Source organism: Lissotriton vulgaris, chromosome 6 (assembly GCF_964263255.1).
Source record: "Lissotriton vulgaris chromosome 6, aLisVul1.2, whole genome shotgun sequence".
Taxonomy (NCBI): domain Eukaryota; kingdom Metazoa; phylum Chordata; class Amphibia; order Caudata; family Salamandridae; genus Lissotriton; species Lissotriton vulgaris.
Window position 1 is genome coordinate 494,377,099 of NC_141694.1, and position 19,657 is coordinate 494,396,755.

At 43.1% G+C, this 19,657-nt stretch overlaps 1 protein-coding gene across 1 annotated transcript in view; it reads left to right on the forward strand.

Moving 5' to 3' along the window:
- KCNQ5 (potassium voltage-gated channel subfamily Q member 5) overlaps nt 1–19,657 on the forward strand; it is an 850,222-nt gene that overhangs the window by 233,101 nt on the left and 597,464 nt on the right. The window contains exon 2 of the mRNA XM_086926499.1: nt 15,669–15,795. Coding sequence (XP_086782625.1) covers nt 15,678–15,795 — 118 coding nt within the window. The 5' untranslated portion in view covers nt 15,669–15,677. The remainder of the gene's footprint in view (nt 1–15,668; nt 15,796–19,657) is intronic.

The following is a 19,657-nucleotide window of genomic DNA, read 5'->3' on the forward strand; positions in this document are numbered from 1 at the left end:
ACAACATCAGGGAGAGGACGTGCAGCGGAATTGGAGATGATTCCAAACATTCAACCTGTTTTTAGTGACATTACTATAAAGTGCAAGCAATGCGATGAACTGCTTTGCTATGGTGAGCAGAGCATCAAGCTCATTGCACGCAAGAGGCAAGAACACCGCTGCCTTCCCCAGCCCTAATTTTTCCCCTTTTTTTTGCTCCTGTTGAGCAGTTTTGCATTCCCTGTTTTTGTTTTTGTTCTGAAAAAAACATAAAAAAAGAAGAAAAAACCTGTTTTTTTTAGAATTACCTCCAGTTCTCAAAAAAGAGCTATATTCTTATCAAATTCAAAATGAGTAACTGAAGTGGAGTGCAGTGAGAGAGGAGAGGAAATGAAAATGAGTGAGAAAGGGACGAGAGGGGGAAGGGAAGTGAAGTAGGGGGACTGAAAGAAGGTGAGTGTGGGGAACGTGAGTGAGGAGAAGGAGAGTGAACATGGGGAATGTGGATAAGTGAAGAAAATGTAGTAAAAGAATGGTGGTGTGGAAGGGTAAGAAAAGACTGACGCAAGCCCTTTCACATTATACCTGCGCCAGGTGTAATGTATGCAAAGGGGGCGTATTGACGCAAGAAAGGGTCATAGAAGTGACGCAGTGAAATCTATGAAATTTCACTGCGTCACTTTTAGGACACCGTTGTGTCAAAATCTTGCGCCTGCCTCACAGCAGGCGTAAGACTGACGCAGGCCCTTTCACATGGGGCTGGCCCCATGTGAAAGGATGCATTACTGGAGTTGCATCACTTTTGTGACACACTCCAGCAATGTATCACTACCTCTAAGCCCTTTAAAATATTATTTTACTGTTTCACTGGTTTTTCACCATGGTACGCTCCCTGGTACGCTCCCCGGTGCGCGTACCGGACGCTCCTCCCGCGCAAATCGAATTTTTTTCCTCCCGAGGGTCCCTTTTATAGGCCCCACGTCAAACCTAGGGGGTCAGGGGGGTCTACTCTGCACCCTTATGGTCAATTCCCCCTTTGTTTTTGCCACCTCTTGTGTCTCGATCCTACCGAGACACAAAAAGGCGGCCGCTCGGATTGTTTGGAATGGTTACAGACACCCGAGAGCCAATCAGTTTTCAGCGCGCAAGTCGCGTAGCGCGCCCGGAGCGCTCCCCGGTGCGCGTACCGGAGCGCAGCCATAGATATATATATTTTTTTTAACCTAAATTACTCAAAATCCACTGGAGCACATATCTTGAGACATAGCAAAGGCACATCGGGCTACCAGTCCATACAATTTTGTCAAGTTTGGTGGAAATCCATTCAGCCGTTCGGGCTAAAAGTGAGGTCGACCGCCCTATGGAAATTAACATGGGGAAAACACGTTTTGGGACCCCCCTTTTATCTTGGCCCCCGCTTGACGAATCCCCCCCAAACTTTCAGAGAAGGACTGAAGCGGCGCGAGGCAAATTTGAGGAAATTTTCAGGCAGATTCCTCAACCGGCGCCAAAGTTATTCCCAATAGAATGTTGAGATTTTGCATTGAAAAAAATCCTAACTATAACTACCTACTGGCGAGCGGCAGTAGGTAATATATATATATATATATATATATATATCGCAAAAACAATATGTCGGGCAGTACGGGGCTTCTAAATTGCGGGTACCGGATGCCCACAATATAAAAACCCAACTTCTTTCCTTCTCAGGAATAGAAAACGCAGGACACTGCAGGATGCGTGGTTCTTTTTATTACAGAATCAAAAGCTTCCTACTGACGTGTTTCACCAGTTACGGTTTGGTCACGGTCCAAACATTTGTATGATTCCAACAAATATTTAGACTGGACAAACTGAAAAGATTTCACTATAGCCAGCCCCAGATGTGGGTAATGAACCCAATACCCAAATAAGTACCTGTAACCTGATACCTTTTGAAAAACTGTGACATTAGAATGGGACACTAAAGGGACAATATCTACCTTATATAACTTTTGAATAGAAGTTTCCTTCATCACACCCGATACATATAAGCTGCAGTGACAAAGCGTCTTGGAACGGGAAGTAGCGGAGACCCAATAGAACCACTTATTGTGAGAAATCACAAAGAGCTCAGAGTATCCTGGAAGTTAAGCTCATTACAAGGTACTACTTGACTAGTACTTGCACCCAGTAAAACAAAATAAATTATTCTACTACATGGAGGGAATCTTGCTGAAAGTGGTGTGGATATTGCCCATCTTTCAAACCGTTCTGGGTGGAATCCTTAGTGGTCAGGAAACTATCTAGGATACCCTAAACCCTCAGATTTTACTATCAAATTACACCTCAAATCTTTCCTCTTAAAGCATCAAGCATCAAACATTGTCTGACCATCAGTTAATGTAGAATTGTTTGGAGGAAGCAAAGAGTAGCTTAGCTTCCTGCTAGATGAAGACAGAACACCCTCCAGTTTCACATTGGCTCTTAAGGTTGTTGATTAGTATGGAAATGAAGATATGTACAAGAACCCTACCTGGCTAACACAGAGACTCTGAAGAAACTCAGAAACCGCCTTTAGCCATCCTGTCCAAGGGTCTTTCAACTCTGTCATGTCCCCCATCATTTCAAGCCTTAACCCTCTTTACCTATTGATAGCAAATGTGAAATTTCAAAATTATATCCAGAAGTGGGGTGTGTGGAAGATGCCATGTATTAGAAACTGGGCAGCTGAAATGGATAGAGCCATGATCGCAGAGAAAGATGTTTTGTTTTCAAACACAGAGAATGTCCCAAAAAAGTGGGCTGCATGGAATGCTTATCTCCAACGGTGGAGCTACAATGTAGTGAATTTAGATCACAAGACCCATTTAATGCTGTCAGAGAGACAATAGACTGAAGAGTTATTGTGGTATTGATGTATGCTAAATAACATATACATGCTCTTATCTGATTGTATGTTTTGGATGAACTGCATAGCTGTGCCTTTTGTTTTGCGATGATGAATAAAAAGAGTTATACAAAATAATAATTATTTAACTCAATCCTAGTTTACCTGTGCTAACTATTCACCTGAACTAAAGTGCTGTTAAATCTGGGATCTTTTGGCATGGTCTCCCCTGACTTTGTGGCTTCCGACCTCCTGTTTGGACCTTGTTTTGCTTGCTTAGGACTTTGAGTGCTTTGACACTGCCATTCAGTGCCAAAGCGCTGTGCTTGTCGTATACATATTGATGATTGGTCTATACATGACTGGCTGGTTGAAGTTATCTGTAAGTCCCTTGTTCAGTGGTAAGAATTATACCTAGGGCATGTAACTCAGATGCTATTCCATGGGCCTGCAGCACTGGATGTGCCACCTATGGAGGAAGCTCTTCAAACGTACCACAGGTTGTCATGGTGGGGCCTGTGTTTGTAGGTTACTGGTACTCAGCTTGGTATTTAAAAGCTACTTGTCAAAGTTCTGCATGTCTCTCTGACTCTGAGCGGCCTTTCTGGGACAGGTAAACGGGGGTGGAATTGGCACCAGCATTCCGAGGGACAGGGTCCTGGCCCCACTAAAGATATTGATCAAGCCTCCCAGAGTAGGATGGCTGACAGGACTTAATTTAGAGGAGGCCTGTACATTTCAAACTTGGACTTTTGAACTGATCTCATCTTCAAAGGCCATTTTGGGTATACCTACTGAGGATCCATGCTCAGGAGGTTAGAGATTCTTTTGGAATTGGATCCATACTACCCTGCTTCAATGCTGGGACATCAACAAGCTGAGCCATTGGGGCAGGAGAGACTGCAACTGGATTATCCACAGACTTGTGGTGGCCTGGGGCTTGTTGTGCTCCAGGAAGGGGACTATCACTTGGTGGATTTTGCCAGGATGTTTCTTGCGAGCAGCTAATTGGCAGCTGTTGTGGCCTGAGTCCATGAGCACTCTCTAATAGCCAGTTGGCTGCCTCCTGTCCATGAAATACCAGGGACAGAACAAATCTCCCCATTTTCATGAGATTGTAAGGACTGTGCAGGGCATGGCGGAAACTGATGGAAGGTATTGTTGTTTGGGACAAGGACTGTCCTGATGTATGCTGTGATCACACTTAGCAGAGAAGTGTGGTCATAAATATCAGTGGCCGACCTGGGGTGCCAAAACATGAGGAGTATGAAGAATGCTTGGGATGTTTGGCGAGTACGAGGGACCCGAGCTTGCAACTGGAAACCTGTGCTAGATCGTACTTGGTAGTGTATGGTGTCCAAGAGGTGATGGGGGGGATGTTTGCTGAGTCTGAAGGACACGAGCCGGAAGCCTAGGCTGTCTCCGAACTCCAGATCTGGAGGGCAACAGTGAATGATATGTTATGGTATGTTATTTATATTTGTAAAGCGTGCTGTTACCCGAGGGGTGTCCTGGCGCTAATAGCACAACTCTACTGAGAGGCAGGGTGGCACGGAGAGAAATATAGCTGGGAGGCACCATGCGTTAAAAAGCCAGGTTTTGAGTTGTGTCTTGAAGGCAAGGAGGTTCGTGGAGTTCCTCAAACTCCAGGGGGGGCATTCCATGATTTGGCTGCACAATTAATGAAACTCCTCCCCCTCTACAAGACTTTCTTCGTGGGTGGTATGCACACCAGTTTAGCTCTTAGTGAGTGCACGGTTCTTTTGGGAGTGTACCATCAAAACTGGTGGGTCAAAAAAACAGGACCCTGACCATGTAGTACCTTAAAGACAATACAAAGGGCCATATGTATGAAGGTACCCATTTGCGAATCTCAAATAGTGATTTTTAAGAAATCGCTATTTGAGATTCGCAAATTGGTATGTATGTAGAAAATCGCAGTTTTTGCGATGTCCTAAAATTCCTTAATTGCGATTAGCAAATAGTGAATCGCAATTAAGGAATACTTTCCCATTCATTTCTATGGGCCAGGAGGCCCTTAGGAATGAATGGGAAGTTATTCTCAATTTGCGATTCGCCATTTGAGAGTCGCAAATTGAGAATAATTTCAAGGGTGCAGGGGTGTCCAAAGGACAACCTGTTGCACCCCTGAAATTTGCATGGGTGCACATGTGGTGCACATACATGCCCTAAGGGCATGTATGTGCTTCACAGTGCACTTTGAAAAATGCAAAAAAGTTCATTTTTTTGAAGGAATTCGCAAATTACCACCAATTTGAAGTTGGTGGTAATTTGCGATTCCTTAAGGCCAATTTGCATTTTTTTAATGCTTCTTAGATTGCATTTAAGGAATTGCAAAATTTGCGATTCCTTAAATGCAATTGCAAAATAAGGAATCGCAAATGTTGCTATTCCCTAATTTGCACGCAGATTTGCTTAATTCATACCATTAGGCCAAACTGCTTTCGCAAACGCTGAAATTCTGCGAATTTTGGCGTTTGATACATATGGCCCAAAGTGACTTCAATTGCACCCTTTTTCTAATGGGCAGCCAGTGTAGTCTTTTAGGGCCATATGTGCGAAGGTACCCATTTGCGAATCTCAAATAGCGATTTTTAAGAAATCGCTATTTGAGATTGGCAAATTGGTATGTATGTAGAAAATCGCATTTTTTTGTGATTTCTTAAAATTCCTTAATTGAGATTAGCAAATTGCGAATCGCAATTAAGGAATACTTTCCCATTCATTTCTATGGGCCAGAAGGCCCATAGGAATGAATGGAAAGTTATTCTCAATTTGCGATTCGCAATTTGAGAATCGCAAATTGAGAATAATTTTAAAGGTGCAGGGGTGTCCAAAGGACACCCTGTTGCACCCCTGAAATTTGCATGGGTGCACATGTAGTGCACATACATGCCCTAAGGGCATGTATGTGCTTCACAGTGCACTTTGAAAAATGCAAAAAAGTGCATTTTTCAAGGAATTCGCAAATTACTACCAACTTGAAGTTGGTGGTAATTTGCGATTCCTTAAGGCCACTTTGCATTTTTTTAATGCTTCTTATATTGCATTTAAGGAATCGCTAAATTTGCGATTCCTAAAATGCAATTGCAAAATAAGGAATCCCAAATTTTGAGATTCCTTATTTTGCACGCCGATTTGCTTAATACATACCATTAGATTCGCAAACGCCGAAATTCTGCAAATTTTGGCATTTGCAAATGCAATTTGGCTTGATACATATGGCCCAAAATGTCTTTGGCTACAAATGCAAATTTGGGGTTGCTATTCACCAGCCTAGCTGCTGCATTTTGCAAGATCTGCAATCTATTCAAATGTTGTTCTAAGATGTTCAAATAGAGCCCATTGCTGTAGTCTAGGCAGGACAGGATAATGAATGAGACGACTGTTCATACGCTGTCTTCTTGCAAGAACAGTTTGACCTTTTTTTAGCAGTTAATGGGAATGAAAAGTGGCCGAGGTTATCTCATGTATCTGGTGTTCATAGTTCAGTCTATCGTCCACTACAATACCTAGATTCTTTGCCTTCTTCGTGGGTCTGGGGAAGATGCCCAGAACTGCTGGCCACCAGTCTGGGGTCCAGAAATTGGCCTTATTTCCAAACGTGAGGACCTTCAGGCAGCTTTGTGATATCCACGATTTAACTGCTCCCATACAGTAATGGAAGTTCTTGCCGATGCCTACTTCATGTCCTGGTCGAAGTGACACAACTATTTGTGTGTCTTCTGCATATTACGTGAGGCTTAAGCCATAACATCTGATCAGGGGAGCCAAAGGCGCTACATGCACATTAAAAACGGTAGGGCTAAGAGCCAATCCCTGTGGAACACCACAAGGCAGTGAAAAAGATTTACAGTCAAAATTCCCTAAGGACACTATTTGTTTCCTGACCATTAGAAACGCTTTTAGTAACCTCCATGCCTTTCCTTTGCCTCCAATCTTGGACAAACGGTCCTTCAGAAGGTTACGATGGACTGTGTCGAAGGCCGCAGACAAATCCAGCATGAAGAGGGCCGCTTCACCACCTTGGTCCAGGGCTTTCCTGATTTCTTCTGTTGACTTTATCAATGCAGTCTCTGTACTATGCCGTGCTCAAAAACCATACTGTGTGGGATCCAGTAACTTATTTTCGTGAATAAATGCACTCAACTGAGTTTTTATTTCTTTTTTCAACACTTTTGCTGGTAGTGGGAGCCGGGAGATGGGCCTATAGTTATTGCATCCATTGGGTACAAGTAATTTTTCTTCAGAAGTGTGAGTATCAACGCGCACTTCTAGAATCTAGGAAAGTCGCCTGTTTCAAACATGGCATTAAATGCTGATGTCTAGCTGGTGGCAATTGGTTTCAGGGCTTATTTGGCCACTGTCACTGGGCAGGGGTCAGAGGGAGATCCGGATTTAACAGAGCCCGGTAACATCTTTGTGTCATTGATACTGAGTGGGACGAATTTCTCATGTATATGACATGCTCCTGTGACTTGCTTTGAGCCCACTGTCCTATTTTCTATGGCTCCCTGCAGGAGTTGGTTACAAGCTGAGAAAATAACTTCTACCGTTTTTGAGAACATTTTTACAATTTCCTGACTCATTTCTTGACTTGGCTCGACCCTAGGTGAGCTTGGGGACGCTAGCCTAGATACTGTTTTGTAAAGTTCTTTAGAGGAATTTTTGGCTGTGTTAATTTGGTTTAGAAAGAAGCACTTTTTTGCGTTGAACACAGCTTATTTATAAATGATGAAACCTTGTTTATAAACTTCCTTCTCTGATATAATGTATTTTTTACACCAGTTGCGTTCAAGCAGTTTATAAGTAAGTTTCTGACTTCTGAGCTCTTCTGAGTACCATGGAGAAGTTGGTGTGGCTCGTCTGGGGTGAACGAGTTCATCCGGACCTAGTTTTCTACAGGCTGCGTCAACCCATTGGGTATATGATCTGGCTGCATCTTCCACGGTTATTGGCTGTGGCCACAGGGTGGTATCAAGAAGTTCTTGTAATTCAGATCCCACCATCTTTTTCCAGTCTCTTGTTTTTATCTGATTTGAACTGCCCTCTGGTTTATGACGGTGGACTGGGGTGGTTAATGCAAATAGGATTCCTGCGTGGTAAATTCAGGCCAGTTGGGTCGTTCTTGTGTAGGTTAAATGTGGATGGTTGGAAAATACCCCATCTAGTGTATGTCCTGCCTTATGGGTAGGCTTGTTTATTAGGTGGTTCGGGTTAGCGCTGCTCATCAAATCTAGGAGCACTTTGGTATCTGGATCCATAGGGCTTTCCAGATGGAAATTAAAATCTCCCAGAATGGTGAATAAGTTGGAACAGAGCCCTTCTTCGAGTAGGGTCCCAAGCGTGGCTAGAAAGGGTGTTCTGGACCCTGGCGGTCTATACATTAATATACCCTTAAAAGAGTGATGGGGCGATATGCAAACAATAAATGAAAATGCTTCACAGGTCGTGCTGTTTGTTGTCTGCACCGCTATTTTTAGAGTATTATGATAGATTATTGCTAGCCTTCCTCCTCTCTCCATAGGTCTATTTAAGGAATACAAGAAGCCTGGTGGAGTGGCCGTCACTAGGTCTGGCCCTGACGCCTCATCCATCCATGTTTCCGTGATAAATGCCAGTTTTATATCCTGCTCTTCCAGGAGTCTGGCACACTTGAAGCTATGCTTCACTAAGGATTGGGGATTAAACAGTAGACACTTTATCACACAGTCATTGAGTTTTGTGTGGCCCATCCCAGAGGACAACTCACTAGGTCTGCTGGGTTTGATTCTCCTATATAGGATCCTGACAAGTGATCTATAGCAGTTTGGACAAGTATCTGTTGTTACAGAATTTTTGGGTTGCATAGAGATACTGTTACATTTTGGTCTGTCACTACCCACATTCAGCTTCAGCAGTTGCGCTCTGGAGTATTTTAAAGCTTTTCCATGTTCCTGCGGGACACGGGCAGCCTGCGTGGCTTTGCGCGATCAGCGCCCGGATCGGTGCAAACGGGCTTGCCTTAGGCACGTCAGCGGCGCCTGCGATGTGCATCCGCGTGCCCATTTATAGCGTGTTAGGGTAAAGACTGGCCTGTTGACCTGTCAGTGGCCCCTCTGTGTCTCCTGGGAAACGCTTACTCCACAGGATGTGCCCCACACTCCCACAACATGCAATAAGCCCTATGCAACACAAGTAACCAGTATTAAGCAAGTGGGTGATCAAATTCAAAGTTGCAGCGAAATTAAAAGTATTGAGTCTGACCGGCAGAGGGCTGTCAGGGCAAAGAGCAGCACAGTTTTAAAAGCACATTAAAAGTAAAATGATTATCACAATTTTAAATGAAGTTAAAAGTAATAGATGAAGCAACAATGTAGCTGCAGCAATGAGATTACAGGAAAGCAGAGGACCCTGTCAAATATCTCCAGGCTCAAGCCTCAGTAATCTGAGTGGCCTCAGTCCGATGTCGACGGCTCTCTCTCCCCAGACCCAAACCACAAGTTACTCTTTTGTTGGTAACATCGTAACTGAACCCGAGGGGTCTCGTTGTGCCTTGTGTGTACCAACAGCTGGCTGCCTGGAGCAACTGCAGCTAGCCCCTCTGCCTTGGGGGATACATTTCTCCGAATTAGAAACGCACCAGCTTCCTGAGTCGCAGTCTTTTGCATACGGGGGCAAAGTGATCCCGCACTTGTGAATGTGCCACTGGGTGCCTTGACGGCCAAACCTGGATGGGCGAAACCAAGTAACTTTACCTTCTGCTTTAGGTGGTGCCAACAATCCAATCAAAGTATCACCAGCGGGTGCAACGTGTATCGTTGGCTGTGTAACTTGAGTGGCTAAGGGGATGGGTCACGAGACGTAATCAAAATCTGCGATTTATCGACATTACAACTGTACGGGGTATGCTATATTTGAGAATACAGTGGTTTATGGTAATATGATAGCAGGAAAGTGGAATGCCTCTGATGCAGGAAGGATTGCTTGGATGGTGAATACCTCGGGGGAAGGATGCCCATACATTTTTGTAATTTTCGAGGCTGAGGGCATGACGGAGTAAATTAATTCCCAATGAGGGTACATATATGTTCATGTCTTCCTACTGCTGGGAGAGTTCCGCTAATGGGAGAGTTCGACAATTGCCTATAAGCACATATCCAATGTGTATGTCGTTTTGATTTCAATGTGTGAGCAATACAAATACCAGTGTTTTATATATAAGGTCTGCAGTCTTTTTGTAGTGTACTCACTGAGTTGCAAGGGTGGTACTGTGCCCATACTTTACACTTTGACCCTGCCTGCTCTGTGCCAAGCTACCAGAGGGTGAGCACAGGTTATGTGATGAGTTTATTGTACTCATCCAATCAAGGACGGTGGATTCTGTCTGGCTTAGGTGCGTCCCAGTTAGCCAGAAACTGCTGGGTCTAACACTAACCATACCTTTGCTCATCTTCAGATCATATTATTTCAACTTGGTGTGCTTAACCAGTGGTATATGGATTTTTCAACAAGGTTCCAGAGTCTCCCGGAGGAAAATTTATCAGTATTATCCATCTGCTGACTGGTTCAGATAACAAAAAAACAGTTGATGGAGGAGTACAAAAAAATGACTTTGAGGTCACTAATAAGAAAATGTAGGGGCATATTTACAAGGGCTTTATCTTAGCCTTTTAGGCTTAATAATAACATTATTATTAGGCTCGGATTTCACAGACAAAAAACCATAGAAATTCAGAAGTTATAGTTACCTAAGAAACTAAAACATTTGCACCCACAATGCACTGCTTATGATGGCACATATTACATCACTCATGACATGGTCAGTGACATCACTGATGACATCTCCAATGACATCACTGTTTACATCATCCAGTGAGTGTAAGTGTTTTATATGCATTTCTGATACTTAAAAATGTTTGTTTGTTTTGTGTATCTTATATAGCGCACAGCTACCCCAACAGGGTGTCCCAGCGCTTGCATTGGGAACCCGTCCTGGCATTTCCCTGTGAGATAACCCATACTGGGTATCCCCAAGGTGAAAGCCAGGCATCCCGCCGCAGGTGGCCCTAGTGGAGATTAAGCAAGCTATTGCCCAGAGTTGCAGAGTGTGAACCCGTGATTCGAGTAGGCACCGAAGTGAGAATTATCGAGTCCATGGACACTTGGGCTCAGACCCTGCCGCGTCGGGAATTGAACCCTGGTCCCGGGTCTGACCTCAGCTTCCGGGTATGCCTCCTCTAACCATTGAGCCACACTTCTCCACAACTACTGCATAAGTTAAATTACTATTCTTTCTGAACTACTAATGGGTGATACCATTTCTAACGAATGATCTGAGTGGCTGTGTAACTGCCTGTATCAGTGTGTGAGTGGGTGCCTGAATGGCTGTATGAGTGTATGAGTGCTGTATTGATCTGTCAGTGGGTGTGTGATTGACTGTATAGGTCTATCAGTGGGTATGTGAGTTTTCTGGACATGTGATTGGTTTTCTAGGTGTGTGTGTGTGTAGTTGTATGTGTGTGTGAGTGGTTGTATGGGTGCATGAGTGGTTGTATGGATGTATAAGAGGTTGTATGGATGTATGAGAGGTTGCATGGGTGTGTGAGTGGGTGTCTTAATAGCTCTGTGAGTGTGGGAGTGGTTTAATGGGAGTGTGCGTGCGTGTGGGCATGTATGTGCGCCACATGTGCACACATGCCCATTTCAGGGGTGGAACCCTTGCACCCTTGAAATTGCGCCCACAATTTACGAGTGCCTTTTTGGTTACTCCCAAATTGTGGGAACAAATCTTATTCAATCCTATGGGCCTCTTGGCCCATAGGAATGAATGGGTTAGTATTCCTTGATTGCGAATCTCAATTTGCGATTCGCAATTAAGGAATATTAAGGAATCTCAAATATTTTTGCGATTCCTACCTACATTCAATTTTGCGAGTCCTTAATAGGGATTCAGTAAAAATTGCTATTAAGGACTCGCTAAATTGAATTCACCTACATCTGGCCCTTATTCCCCTTAGCTCCATCCTGGAACGTTTTGGGATGATATGTCAAGTGGGAGCAGATGAAACAGGTAAGTCCCAAAACACATTTTCTCCATTCCTTTTTCCATAGGAACAGTTAACAGCGATTCTGCAAAAACTGCTGGATGGAATGACACCAAATTTGGCAGAAGGCTAGATCCTAGTCCAGAAAGAATGCTTTTTGTGATTTTGTGTAAATCAGTTCAGTAGTGTTTGAGAAATTAAGGTTCAAATCTCTGTATATTGCACTCTGTGGACAATTTGCGGATCCATTGCTGAGGATCCGCAGATCATGTCCCACTCAGATAGTTTGGCTGCAACTATTCTTGAGGGATCTATGAGTCTGAGCGCAGGATCACATAGGCTAGACGCAACCTGAGAAAAATGTTGCACTTGAAGATTCAGTCACCAAGTTGCAGAAACAAATTGGAAAAATGTTCTAAAGGGGCATTGTAGGGGCACCCTGAGCAATTGGGTCCTGGGTTCCAAAGATGTAAATGTCACCACTCAATGGATTCAGGGATCCATTACGACGCTCAGCAGGCCCCCCCGTGGAGACTCACAATGCATCCGCAGATCCGGAGGATTGCCCAAGCAAAAAAATAGTAAAGGTGGGTGGGTGCCCTGGGTGGGTTGGCCAGGCGGTGCATGGAACGAGGTGGGCACACAAACCCACACCACACACGGCAATGGATATCTTCCTTTACATAAAAAACTAGAAAATCACTCAAACAAACAATGGTTAACGTGACAGTTATAGCTAGTTGAAACTGTCAGTAAAAACATACTATTTTAAATTAACAAAACCACTGATATTCATCAGTTATAGGTATGTCAAGTAACTATAACTTGCGCCACCATCATGTACAGAGTTGTAATCGGTGATGTCATTTCAGAGATTGCAGTGATGTTATCAATGATGTCATAGAACATAAGCAAAAGGAAAAAGATGCCATAGAACATGTCATGTATGATGTAATATGTGAGGCAATTAGCAGTGCATGGCAAGGGTGTGAGTTATCATTACTTTTGGGCATGAGTTTTAGTTATTTGCGATTTCAGTGGTTTTGTTCATTTTAAACACTGTCTTTTAACTGCCATTTTCACCTAATTATAACATCACTTAACCTTTGCTTTTTAGTGAATTTCTATTTTTTTATGTAAAGTAGGATGTCATTGAGATCCCAATCCCTCTCATGTGCCCATTTCGTCACAGGCGTGCATGGCTGACTGTATAATGTAACAATATTGAGGATTTCATTTTAAGTAAGGCAGACCTCCTGACTTTCAAAGACCTACAGACTTTGTCACAGGATCAAAACACCAAAATATCCTCATGGGTGACAAGAAGAGCTCTACAAATCTACTGATTGATTGATTGAAAATATTAAAAGCAGGCCTATTACCTTAATCAAGAGGTCAGCACATCAACATGTAAAAAACAGACCATTAGTCTGTTACAAAGTCGCCAATAACTATAATCAAATGTTTAGTCAATAGATTTGCGCATTGCAATTTTTAATAAAGGGATTGTCTCTAAATATTTGAATAAAGTTGTTTTTTTAACTATTAAACACGTATTTCAGTCTTTCTTTAAACCATTTTCAGGCCACAAAGTGCAGCCATATGACCAACCTCAAGGGGTCACTGCACTCCACCTGAAGAGCATAGAACACCAGCTCAGAGTGTTTTAACAAAGTACGGTAAGCTCTCCTGGGGTCATGGCTTCAGGCACCCAGGAGATTTACTGTGTGTGTTTTTTTTTTTTTTTTTGTGGGATGATGCTGCTCTTCATGCAGCCCTCCACAACATTGAAAAATGCTTTGTGGTGCCCCTGCCACCTGCACAGTGAAAGACAGAGCGACTACTTTAATCAGCCGCCCAATATTTTACTAATGTGCTGCCCTCAAGGCACTGCTAATTTTGGAATGCGCTGGGGCAGCATAGAGGTGGGCAAGCCACTTATTAAGGCTCAAGCTTGAGGTCTGGCAATAGATCAAGGTCGTCTACGACCCTCGCGGACAAAGTGAGCTGAGGTTTAATGTGGCTTCTGGCTTCTGACTGACACCCAGGCTCTACCTTATGTCCTTAGAATTAAAACCAAAGCATAAACCTTTGGTGTTAAAAAGAACAGAAAAGGTAGCTAAATGGGGGAATTGCATAATGTGAAACTAGAAAACCTGGCTTTCCCATATGACCAAATTGTGTGATCCGAGGAAAATATTTTATGTTAAAGAGCCCCGATTTTTTTCATTGTCACATAAATGTCCATAATTTGTAAAGCGCGAACAATTACCCGAAGGTGTCAAGGCGCCCCCTCGGGAAGATTAAGTGAGCTATTGCCCAGAATCACATGGTGCCGGGCTGATTTGCCGCCGGCCCCAGCGATCGAACCGTGAGCGCGAGGTTCCGGAGTCAGTCACCCTGGCTGCTGCGCCACACCTTTTCCACAAAATATGACATAATCTTCCAACATGTGAGTTTGGGGTGTGCAATCTAATGTATTACGGTGAAAAGCTTCCTCATGTTAAAGAAATACCTTTTTAAAAAAAATGGAAGAGAGACTCATATTTTCATGTGATGCTTGTTGCATGATTTAGATGCTGACTATTTTCAGGGCTCGGCTCGGGCACATACAGATAGATTCCAGCCAGACCCTTGGCTTGGGTCTGCCTCAGCTCTCCCTGTTAATTTGTTGGCAGCGCATTCTATGTAATAGGGACCTGTTCTTGTCCAGCACACAATTATGAAGGTGTGCCACAGCACAAACAGGCAGCCGCAGGTAACAGCGGTGGGGCCGGGTAAGGAGGATTTCGAGGACGAAGCTGAGGGCAAATTGAATAAATACATAATTTTCCCTGTGCTTCATCCCTCGAAACCCCCCTTACCGGGCACCACCGCCCCACATCTGTTACCTGCACAGACCGCGGCTGCAAACATGGACTGTGCACCCTGTTTGTAATACAGCCCCTGGTGCTCCTACTAAACACGTGTTAAGAGATTGAGGTACTTATGAATAATACTTTAAATTAATTAGAGCCGACGTCAAGATAATGTTTCTTATTGCTTTGCTTGCTTTCGCCTTCAATGCTGAGCTTTCTGTAGTCCTTCCACACGTCCCCTGTCCTGTCGAAAAGAGCGCAATAAAATAGTTGACTGATTGGGACACCTTTCTTCTTGACAAGGAGATATTTGTAACTGACAGAAAAAGTACATATTTGTCACCACCAAATGATGCACATGCCAAATCGATTAACATCAGCTGTCAGCTCCTGTCATTGAGCTCCGCCTCCCTAGCTAATAGTTGAAAAGTACTAAATTGTGGGGACCGAGTGTGTTTTATTTTATAGTATAAAATCTCTGCATCCATTTTTGAGAACGTGGTGTAATTGGCATATTTTGCACACACCCCAAGCCTAGTTAAGAGTAAGGTCTAATTCACGTAAAACGGTGCTTTTTCGGTCAGATTGAATGGTTTTTTTTATGCTGTATTAAGTAAACACATTTCTGACAGTGACAAATTTAATTTGTGAGCACTAAAAGCTATCTGCATATAAAATGTGTCTGCTGTGAATTGCTGAGTGCTTCAGGCGGACCCACATTGCAGCATGTCGTATATTTTTCATTGTTGCCAGTGATATTTCAATAAACCCAAGTCTGCCCAACCAAGGAAAAGACCTCCAGCAGCTTTTACTGCTGTAAAATGTAGATACCGGTGACGCAGATCTGTTTGTGATCTGTACTTGCTGACAAATTCCATTACTCACGATGGTGTTTTTTTCACTTCCACCTTGTAGGAATTCGTCATGATTGTAGTGTTTGGGTTGGAGTACATCATCCGCATCTGGTCTGCAGGGTGCTGCTGTCGCTACCGAGGATGGCAGGGAAGGTTACGATTTGCACGGAAGCCATTCTGCGTCATAGGTGAGTATTTGAATACCACATGCAAAAAGTTGATTCATAAACCGTCACCAGTCTACAAGAAAAAGTGAAGTGTGTTCCTATCAAAATCTTTAATGCCCCGCGCGATTGACTGTAAAAAAAGTATTTTCCTGAACTTCCTGATGGTTGGCTCAACATTTAAAAAAATCAACTCTGTACCAACCAGTACCCTACAAAAGTGATCAGTGTTTGCCATTTGACCAGTAAATTACAAATAAAGTTGTTTGCTTTTCTGGGCGACCAAAGGCAACATTATGATAAAATCAGTACATGACTGAGTTTTCACCTTTGTTAAAAATACAGCTTAATTTCCAAAGTAATTTTCAACACAGAGAATTTGCATCAATTAGTATTCAAGTAGCAGCACCAGGGGCTTCCAAAATCATATAACTTTCTGTGGCAGTAATAACACAAATTACACTAAAAGAAGTTGAAAGAAGAAGATGCAGTGTGAATGACTCATCACCACAACCTCTCCCTCTTTATATACATAACAACTTGAACATTAAATAAAACAAGTGTACTTTCCTAACAAACTTTATTGATGCACAACAACTTTCATAAATAGATTCATTAATGCCAAGAAGCATAGATATTCCCTTGTGGAAAAATCCGCATGACATGAAACAATAACACATATGAACAATGGCTAAGTATTACTGATAGTGACACCCTTTCCCATTGATCCCTCCCCTCTCTCTTGCTCTAACTTTTAATCTATCATGCTCACCATCTACGAGTGGATGAACTTCAGCCAGCTGAAGCTCAACCCCAGCAAGACTGAGTTGGTTCTGATCGGTGGGTCCGCGAACCCTTGGAGTCCTAATTTCTGGCCCCCAGCCCTTGGTTCCCCCCCCTGCCCAGTCAACTCCGTGAAGAGCCTCGGTGTCATCATCTCCAGTGACCTATCGATGAGGCCCCAAATCAACTCTGTTACCTCGGCCTGCTTTTATCATCTACGCAGAATTGGCAAAATCCGAAGGTTCCTATCCTCAGAGGCTCTCATCCTTGTAATCATGGCCCTGGTCACCTCACGTATCGATTATGCCAACTGTCTGTACGTGGGGATTCCCGCATACCACCTTCACCGGCTCCAGCTGGTACAAAACCAGGCAGCCAGATTGGTCTTTCAACAACCCAAGTACCAACACGTCATGCCCTTGTTGAAAAGACTGCACTGGCTCCCGGTTGCGTACCGCTGTATTTTTAAAATGGGATGCACTGTTTTCAAATCTTTATCTGCTTCTGCCCCTGCCTTTATTTCTCTCAGCCTTAATCGTCACGTCCCCTCACGGCACCTCAGGTCCTCTGCTCACAATCTCTTGATTACCCCCAGGTTCAAACGGAAGAAACATGGCGGTGCCTGCTTCTCCTTCCTTGCTCCTTCTACTTGGAACTCCTTTCCTCTCTCAATCCGGCTTACTCCGGATGACATCACTTTTCGTAAAAACTTGAAAACTTATCTGTTCCAATTAGCTCACGATTAGCCCCGTACTTACCCACTTTCTCTCTCCACTTGTCTCTGAGCGCCATGAAACCAATTGGTGACCGTGCGCGGTAACAAGTACTTTTAACATAACATAACATAACACAAATCATTTGCTTCAAACCTAAACATCACATTATCTCATTGGTTTTGACACCGCTTGTTTGGTTTTACGCGCAGGCAAGAGAACTTGCCTCCACTTGGGTTTAGCTTAAGTATTGGATGACTAACTTTGGTGTACCAGAAGACAAAACCTTTACCATTCTGCTTTTGTGCCACGATTCATGTTCTTTTTTACAAACAGCATTCTTGGATACTGCATCCACCCTCACAGGAGATCTAATTTTGGACTCTCCCTTGGCCACTTGGGTGGGATATTTTACACTTAGCGAATCCACCACCTTAATCTCCCCTCTGACCACCTTCCATCAACTTGTGATTCATTTTCCCCACAAGTCCATTTGCTTGAGGGTGATATAGCGCAATGTGCTTGTGTTTTATCACATTGAATTCCAGAAAATCCTTTATCTCCTTCAAGACAAATTAAATTGTACTCCGTTGTTGGATACAATTTCTTTTGGGACCCTTTTCTCAAAAACTTTTTCTTCAGGACTTCTATGACCATGGTAGTATTGGGCTCCTCCATAAGTCTCCCTCCCACCACTTGCTGTAGCAGCCAAAACCACTATTGTGAATTTACACCTCTGTGGTAGAATGTTGAATGGACCAATAACATCTGTCTCTAATTTCAACTTCTGGCCCTCAGGTAGAGCACAATTCTCCAAAGGTACTGGCTCTGTTGTCAGCCCTTTGTCACTGATAGTGCATATTACACAAGCTTTAATGATTTCAATGACTTCTGTGTCCATACCTGGCCACCAATCACTGTCCCAAATTTTTCATTTTGTGATGGCTTGTCCCAAATGTCCTTTATGTGCATACAATATTTTCCTATCCCTTAAAACATTGGAGGGGAATGAATTTGCCACCCCTCATTACCATTCCATTCCTCTCAACCGACAACTCATCTACTAATTTGAAATAAGACTGAATGGTTACTGGTGACGCTTTCTCCTAACCCATCCCTCTTTGACATACTTCTTGACACTCTTGAGATCTTCATTAACTGACATTTCAATCATCCATTCATCCTCAATAAATGCATTGCCCTGACACACATGAACAGTAGCTATCAAGCGTTCCTCATCCTCCACCTTACACTTAATGTATTGTTCCTGATTAGGATCTGGGAAACGCGATAAATAATCAGCTCTGGTGGTTTTTCCTCCGGAAATGTATTCAATATTGAAATTATACTGCAAAAGCTTGGAGCTCAATCTGACCAGCCTAGGGATATGAGCTTTGATCACTGAGCCTTCAAGTATATTTACCAATGGAATGGAATCAGTTTTGAGAATAAATTTCCTCCCACAAATAAAACATTTAAATCATTCAATCGCCCAACCACAAGCCAACAGTTCTTTCTCTATAACAGAAATCAAATTCTAATTTTCCTTCAAAGACCTGAATGCAAACTCCAGAGTTGATTCACCTTCATCTTCTTTCTTCTTAGTAAGAGTGTCACCCAATCCGTTATTACTTGGGTCTAAGGTGATGATGGAATCCCTGGCAGAATCAAACAGTGCCAATACTTAGCAGAAAGTATGTCTTTCTTCAGAGCTACGAATGAATCCTGGCACTTATCACTCCAAAAGAACACTTGCTTTCTCTCGAGAAGTTGTCTCAAATGTACAGTTTTAACCAAAGATTTTTTTAATGAATTTATCACAGTAAAACTCCTAAGACGGATGGAACTTGCTCTTAGAACTGGATGCTTTCGCAATAGCTTCCACGAGACCGGTCCTGGGTTCCACTCCTTTCTCAGATATCACATTACCTAAATATCCAATGCTGCTTTTTGCAAGTTCACACTTTTTATCATTTACTACAATGCCAAACTTGTTCAACCTTTTAAAAACCATGTGAATGTGTCTGACATGACTTTGAAAATCTCACCCTGCTGCCAGGATATCATCCTGGAACGTCACGACTCCCATGTCATTTTTTAATATATCCTTCAACACATGTTGGAACACTGAGGCTGCAGATGCCAATCTAAAAGGCATCCTTCGGAATTGAAATGTGCCAATCAGTGATACAAACGCTATTAAATGTTTTGAGGATTTGTCCAACTCGTCTCAATGTTAAGCAGACACCAAGTCAATCTTACTAAACACTTTGGTACCTGTAAATGTAGTAGTTATATCGTCCATGAAAGGATGAGGGTGAGAATCTACCAATATTGCCATATTCAGGCTCCTCAGATCAACACAAACTCTCAGTTAACCCTTTTTTCCT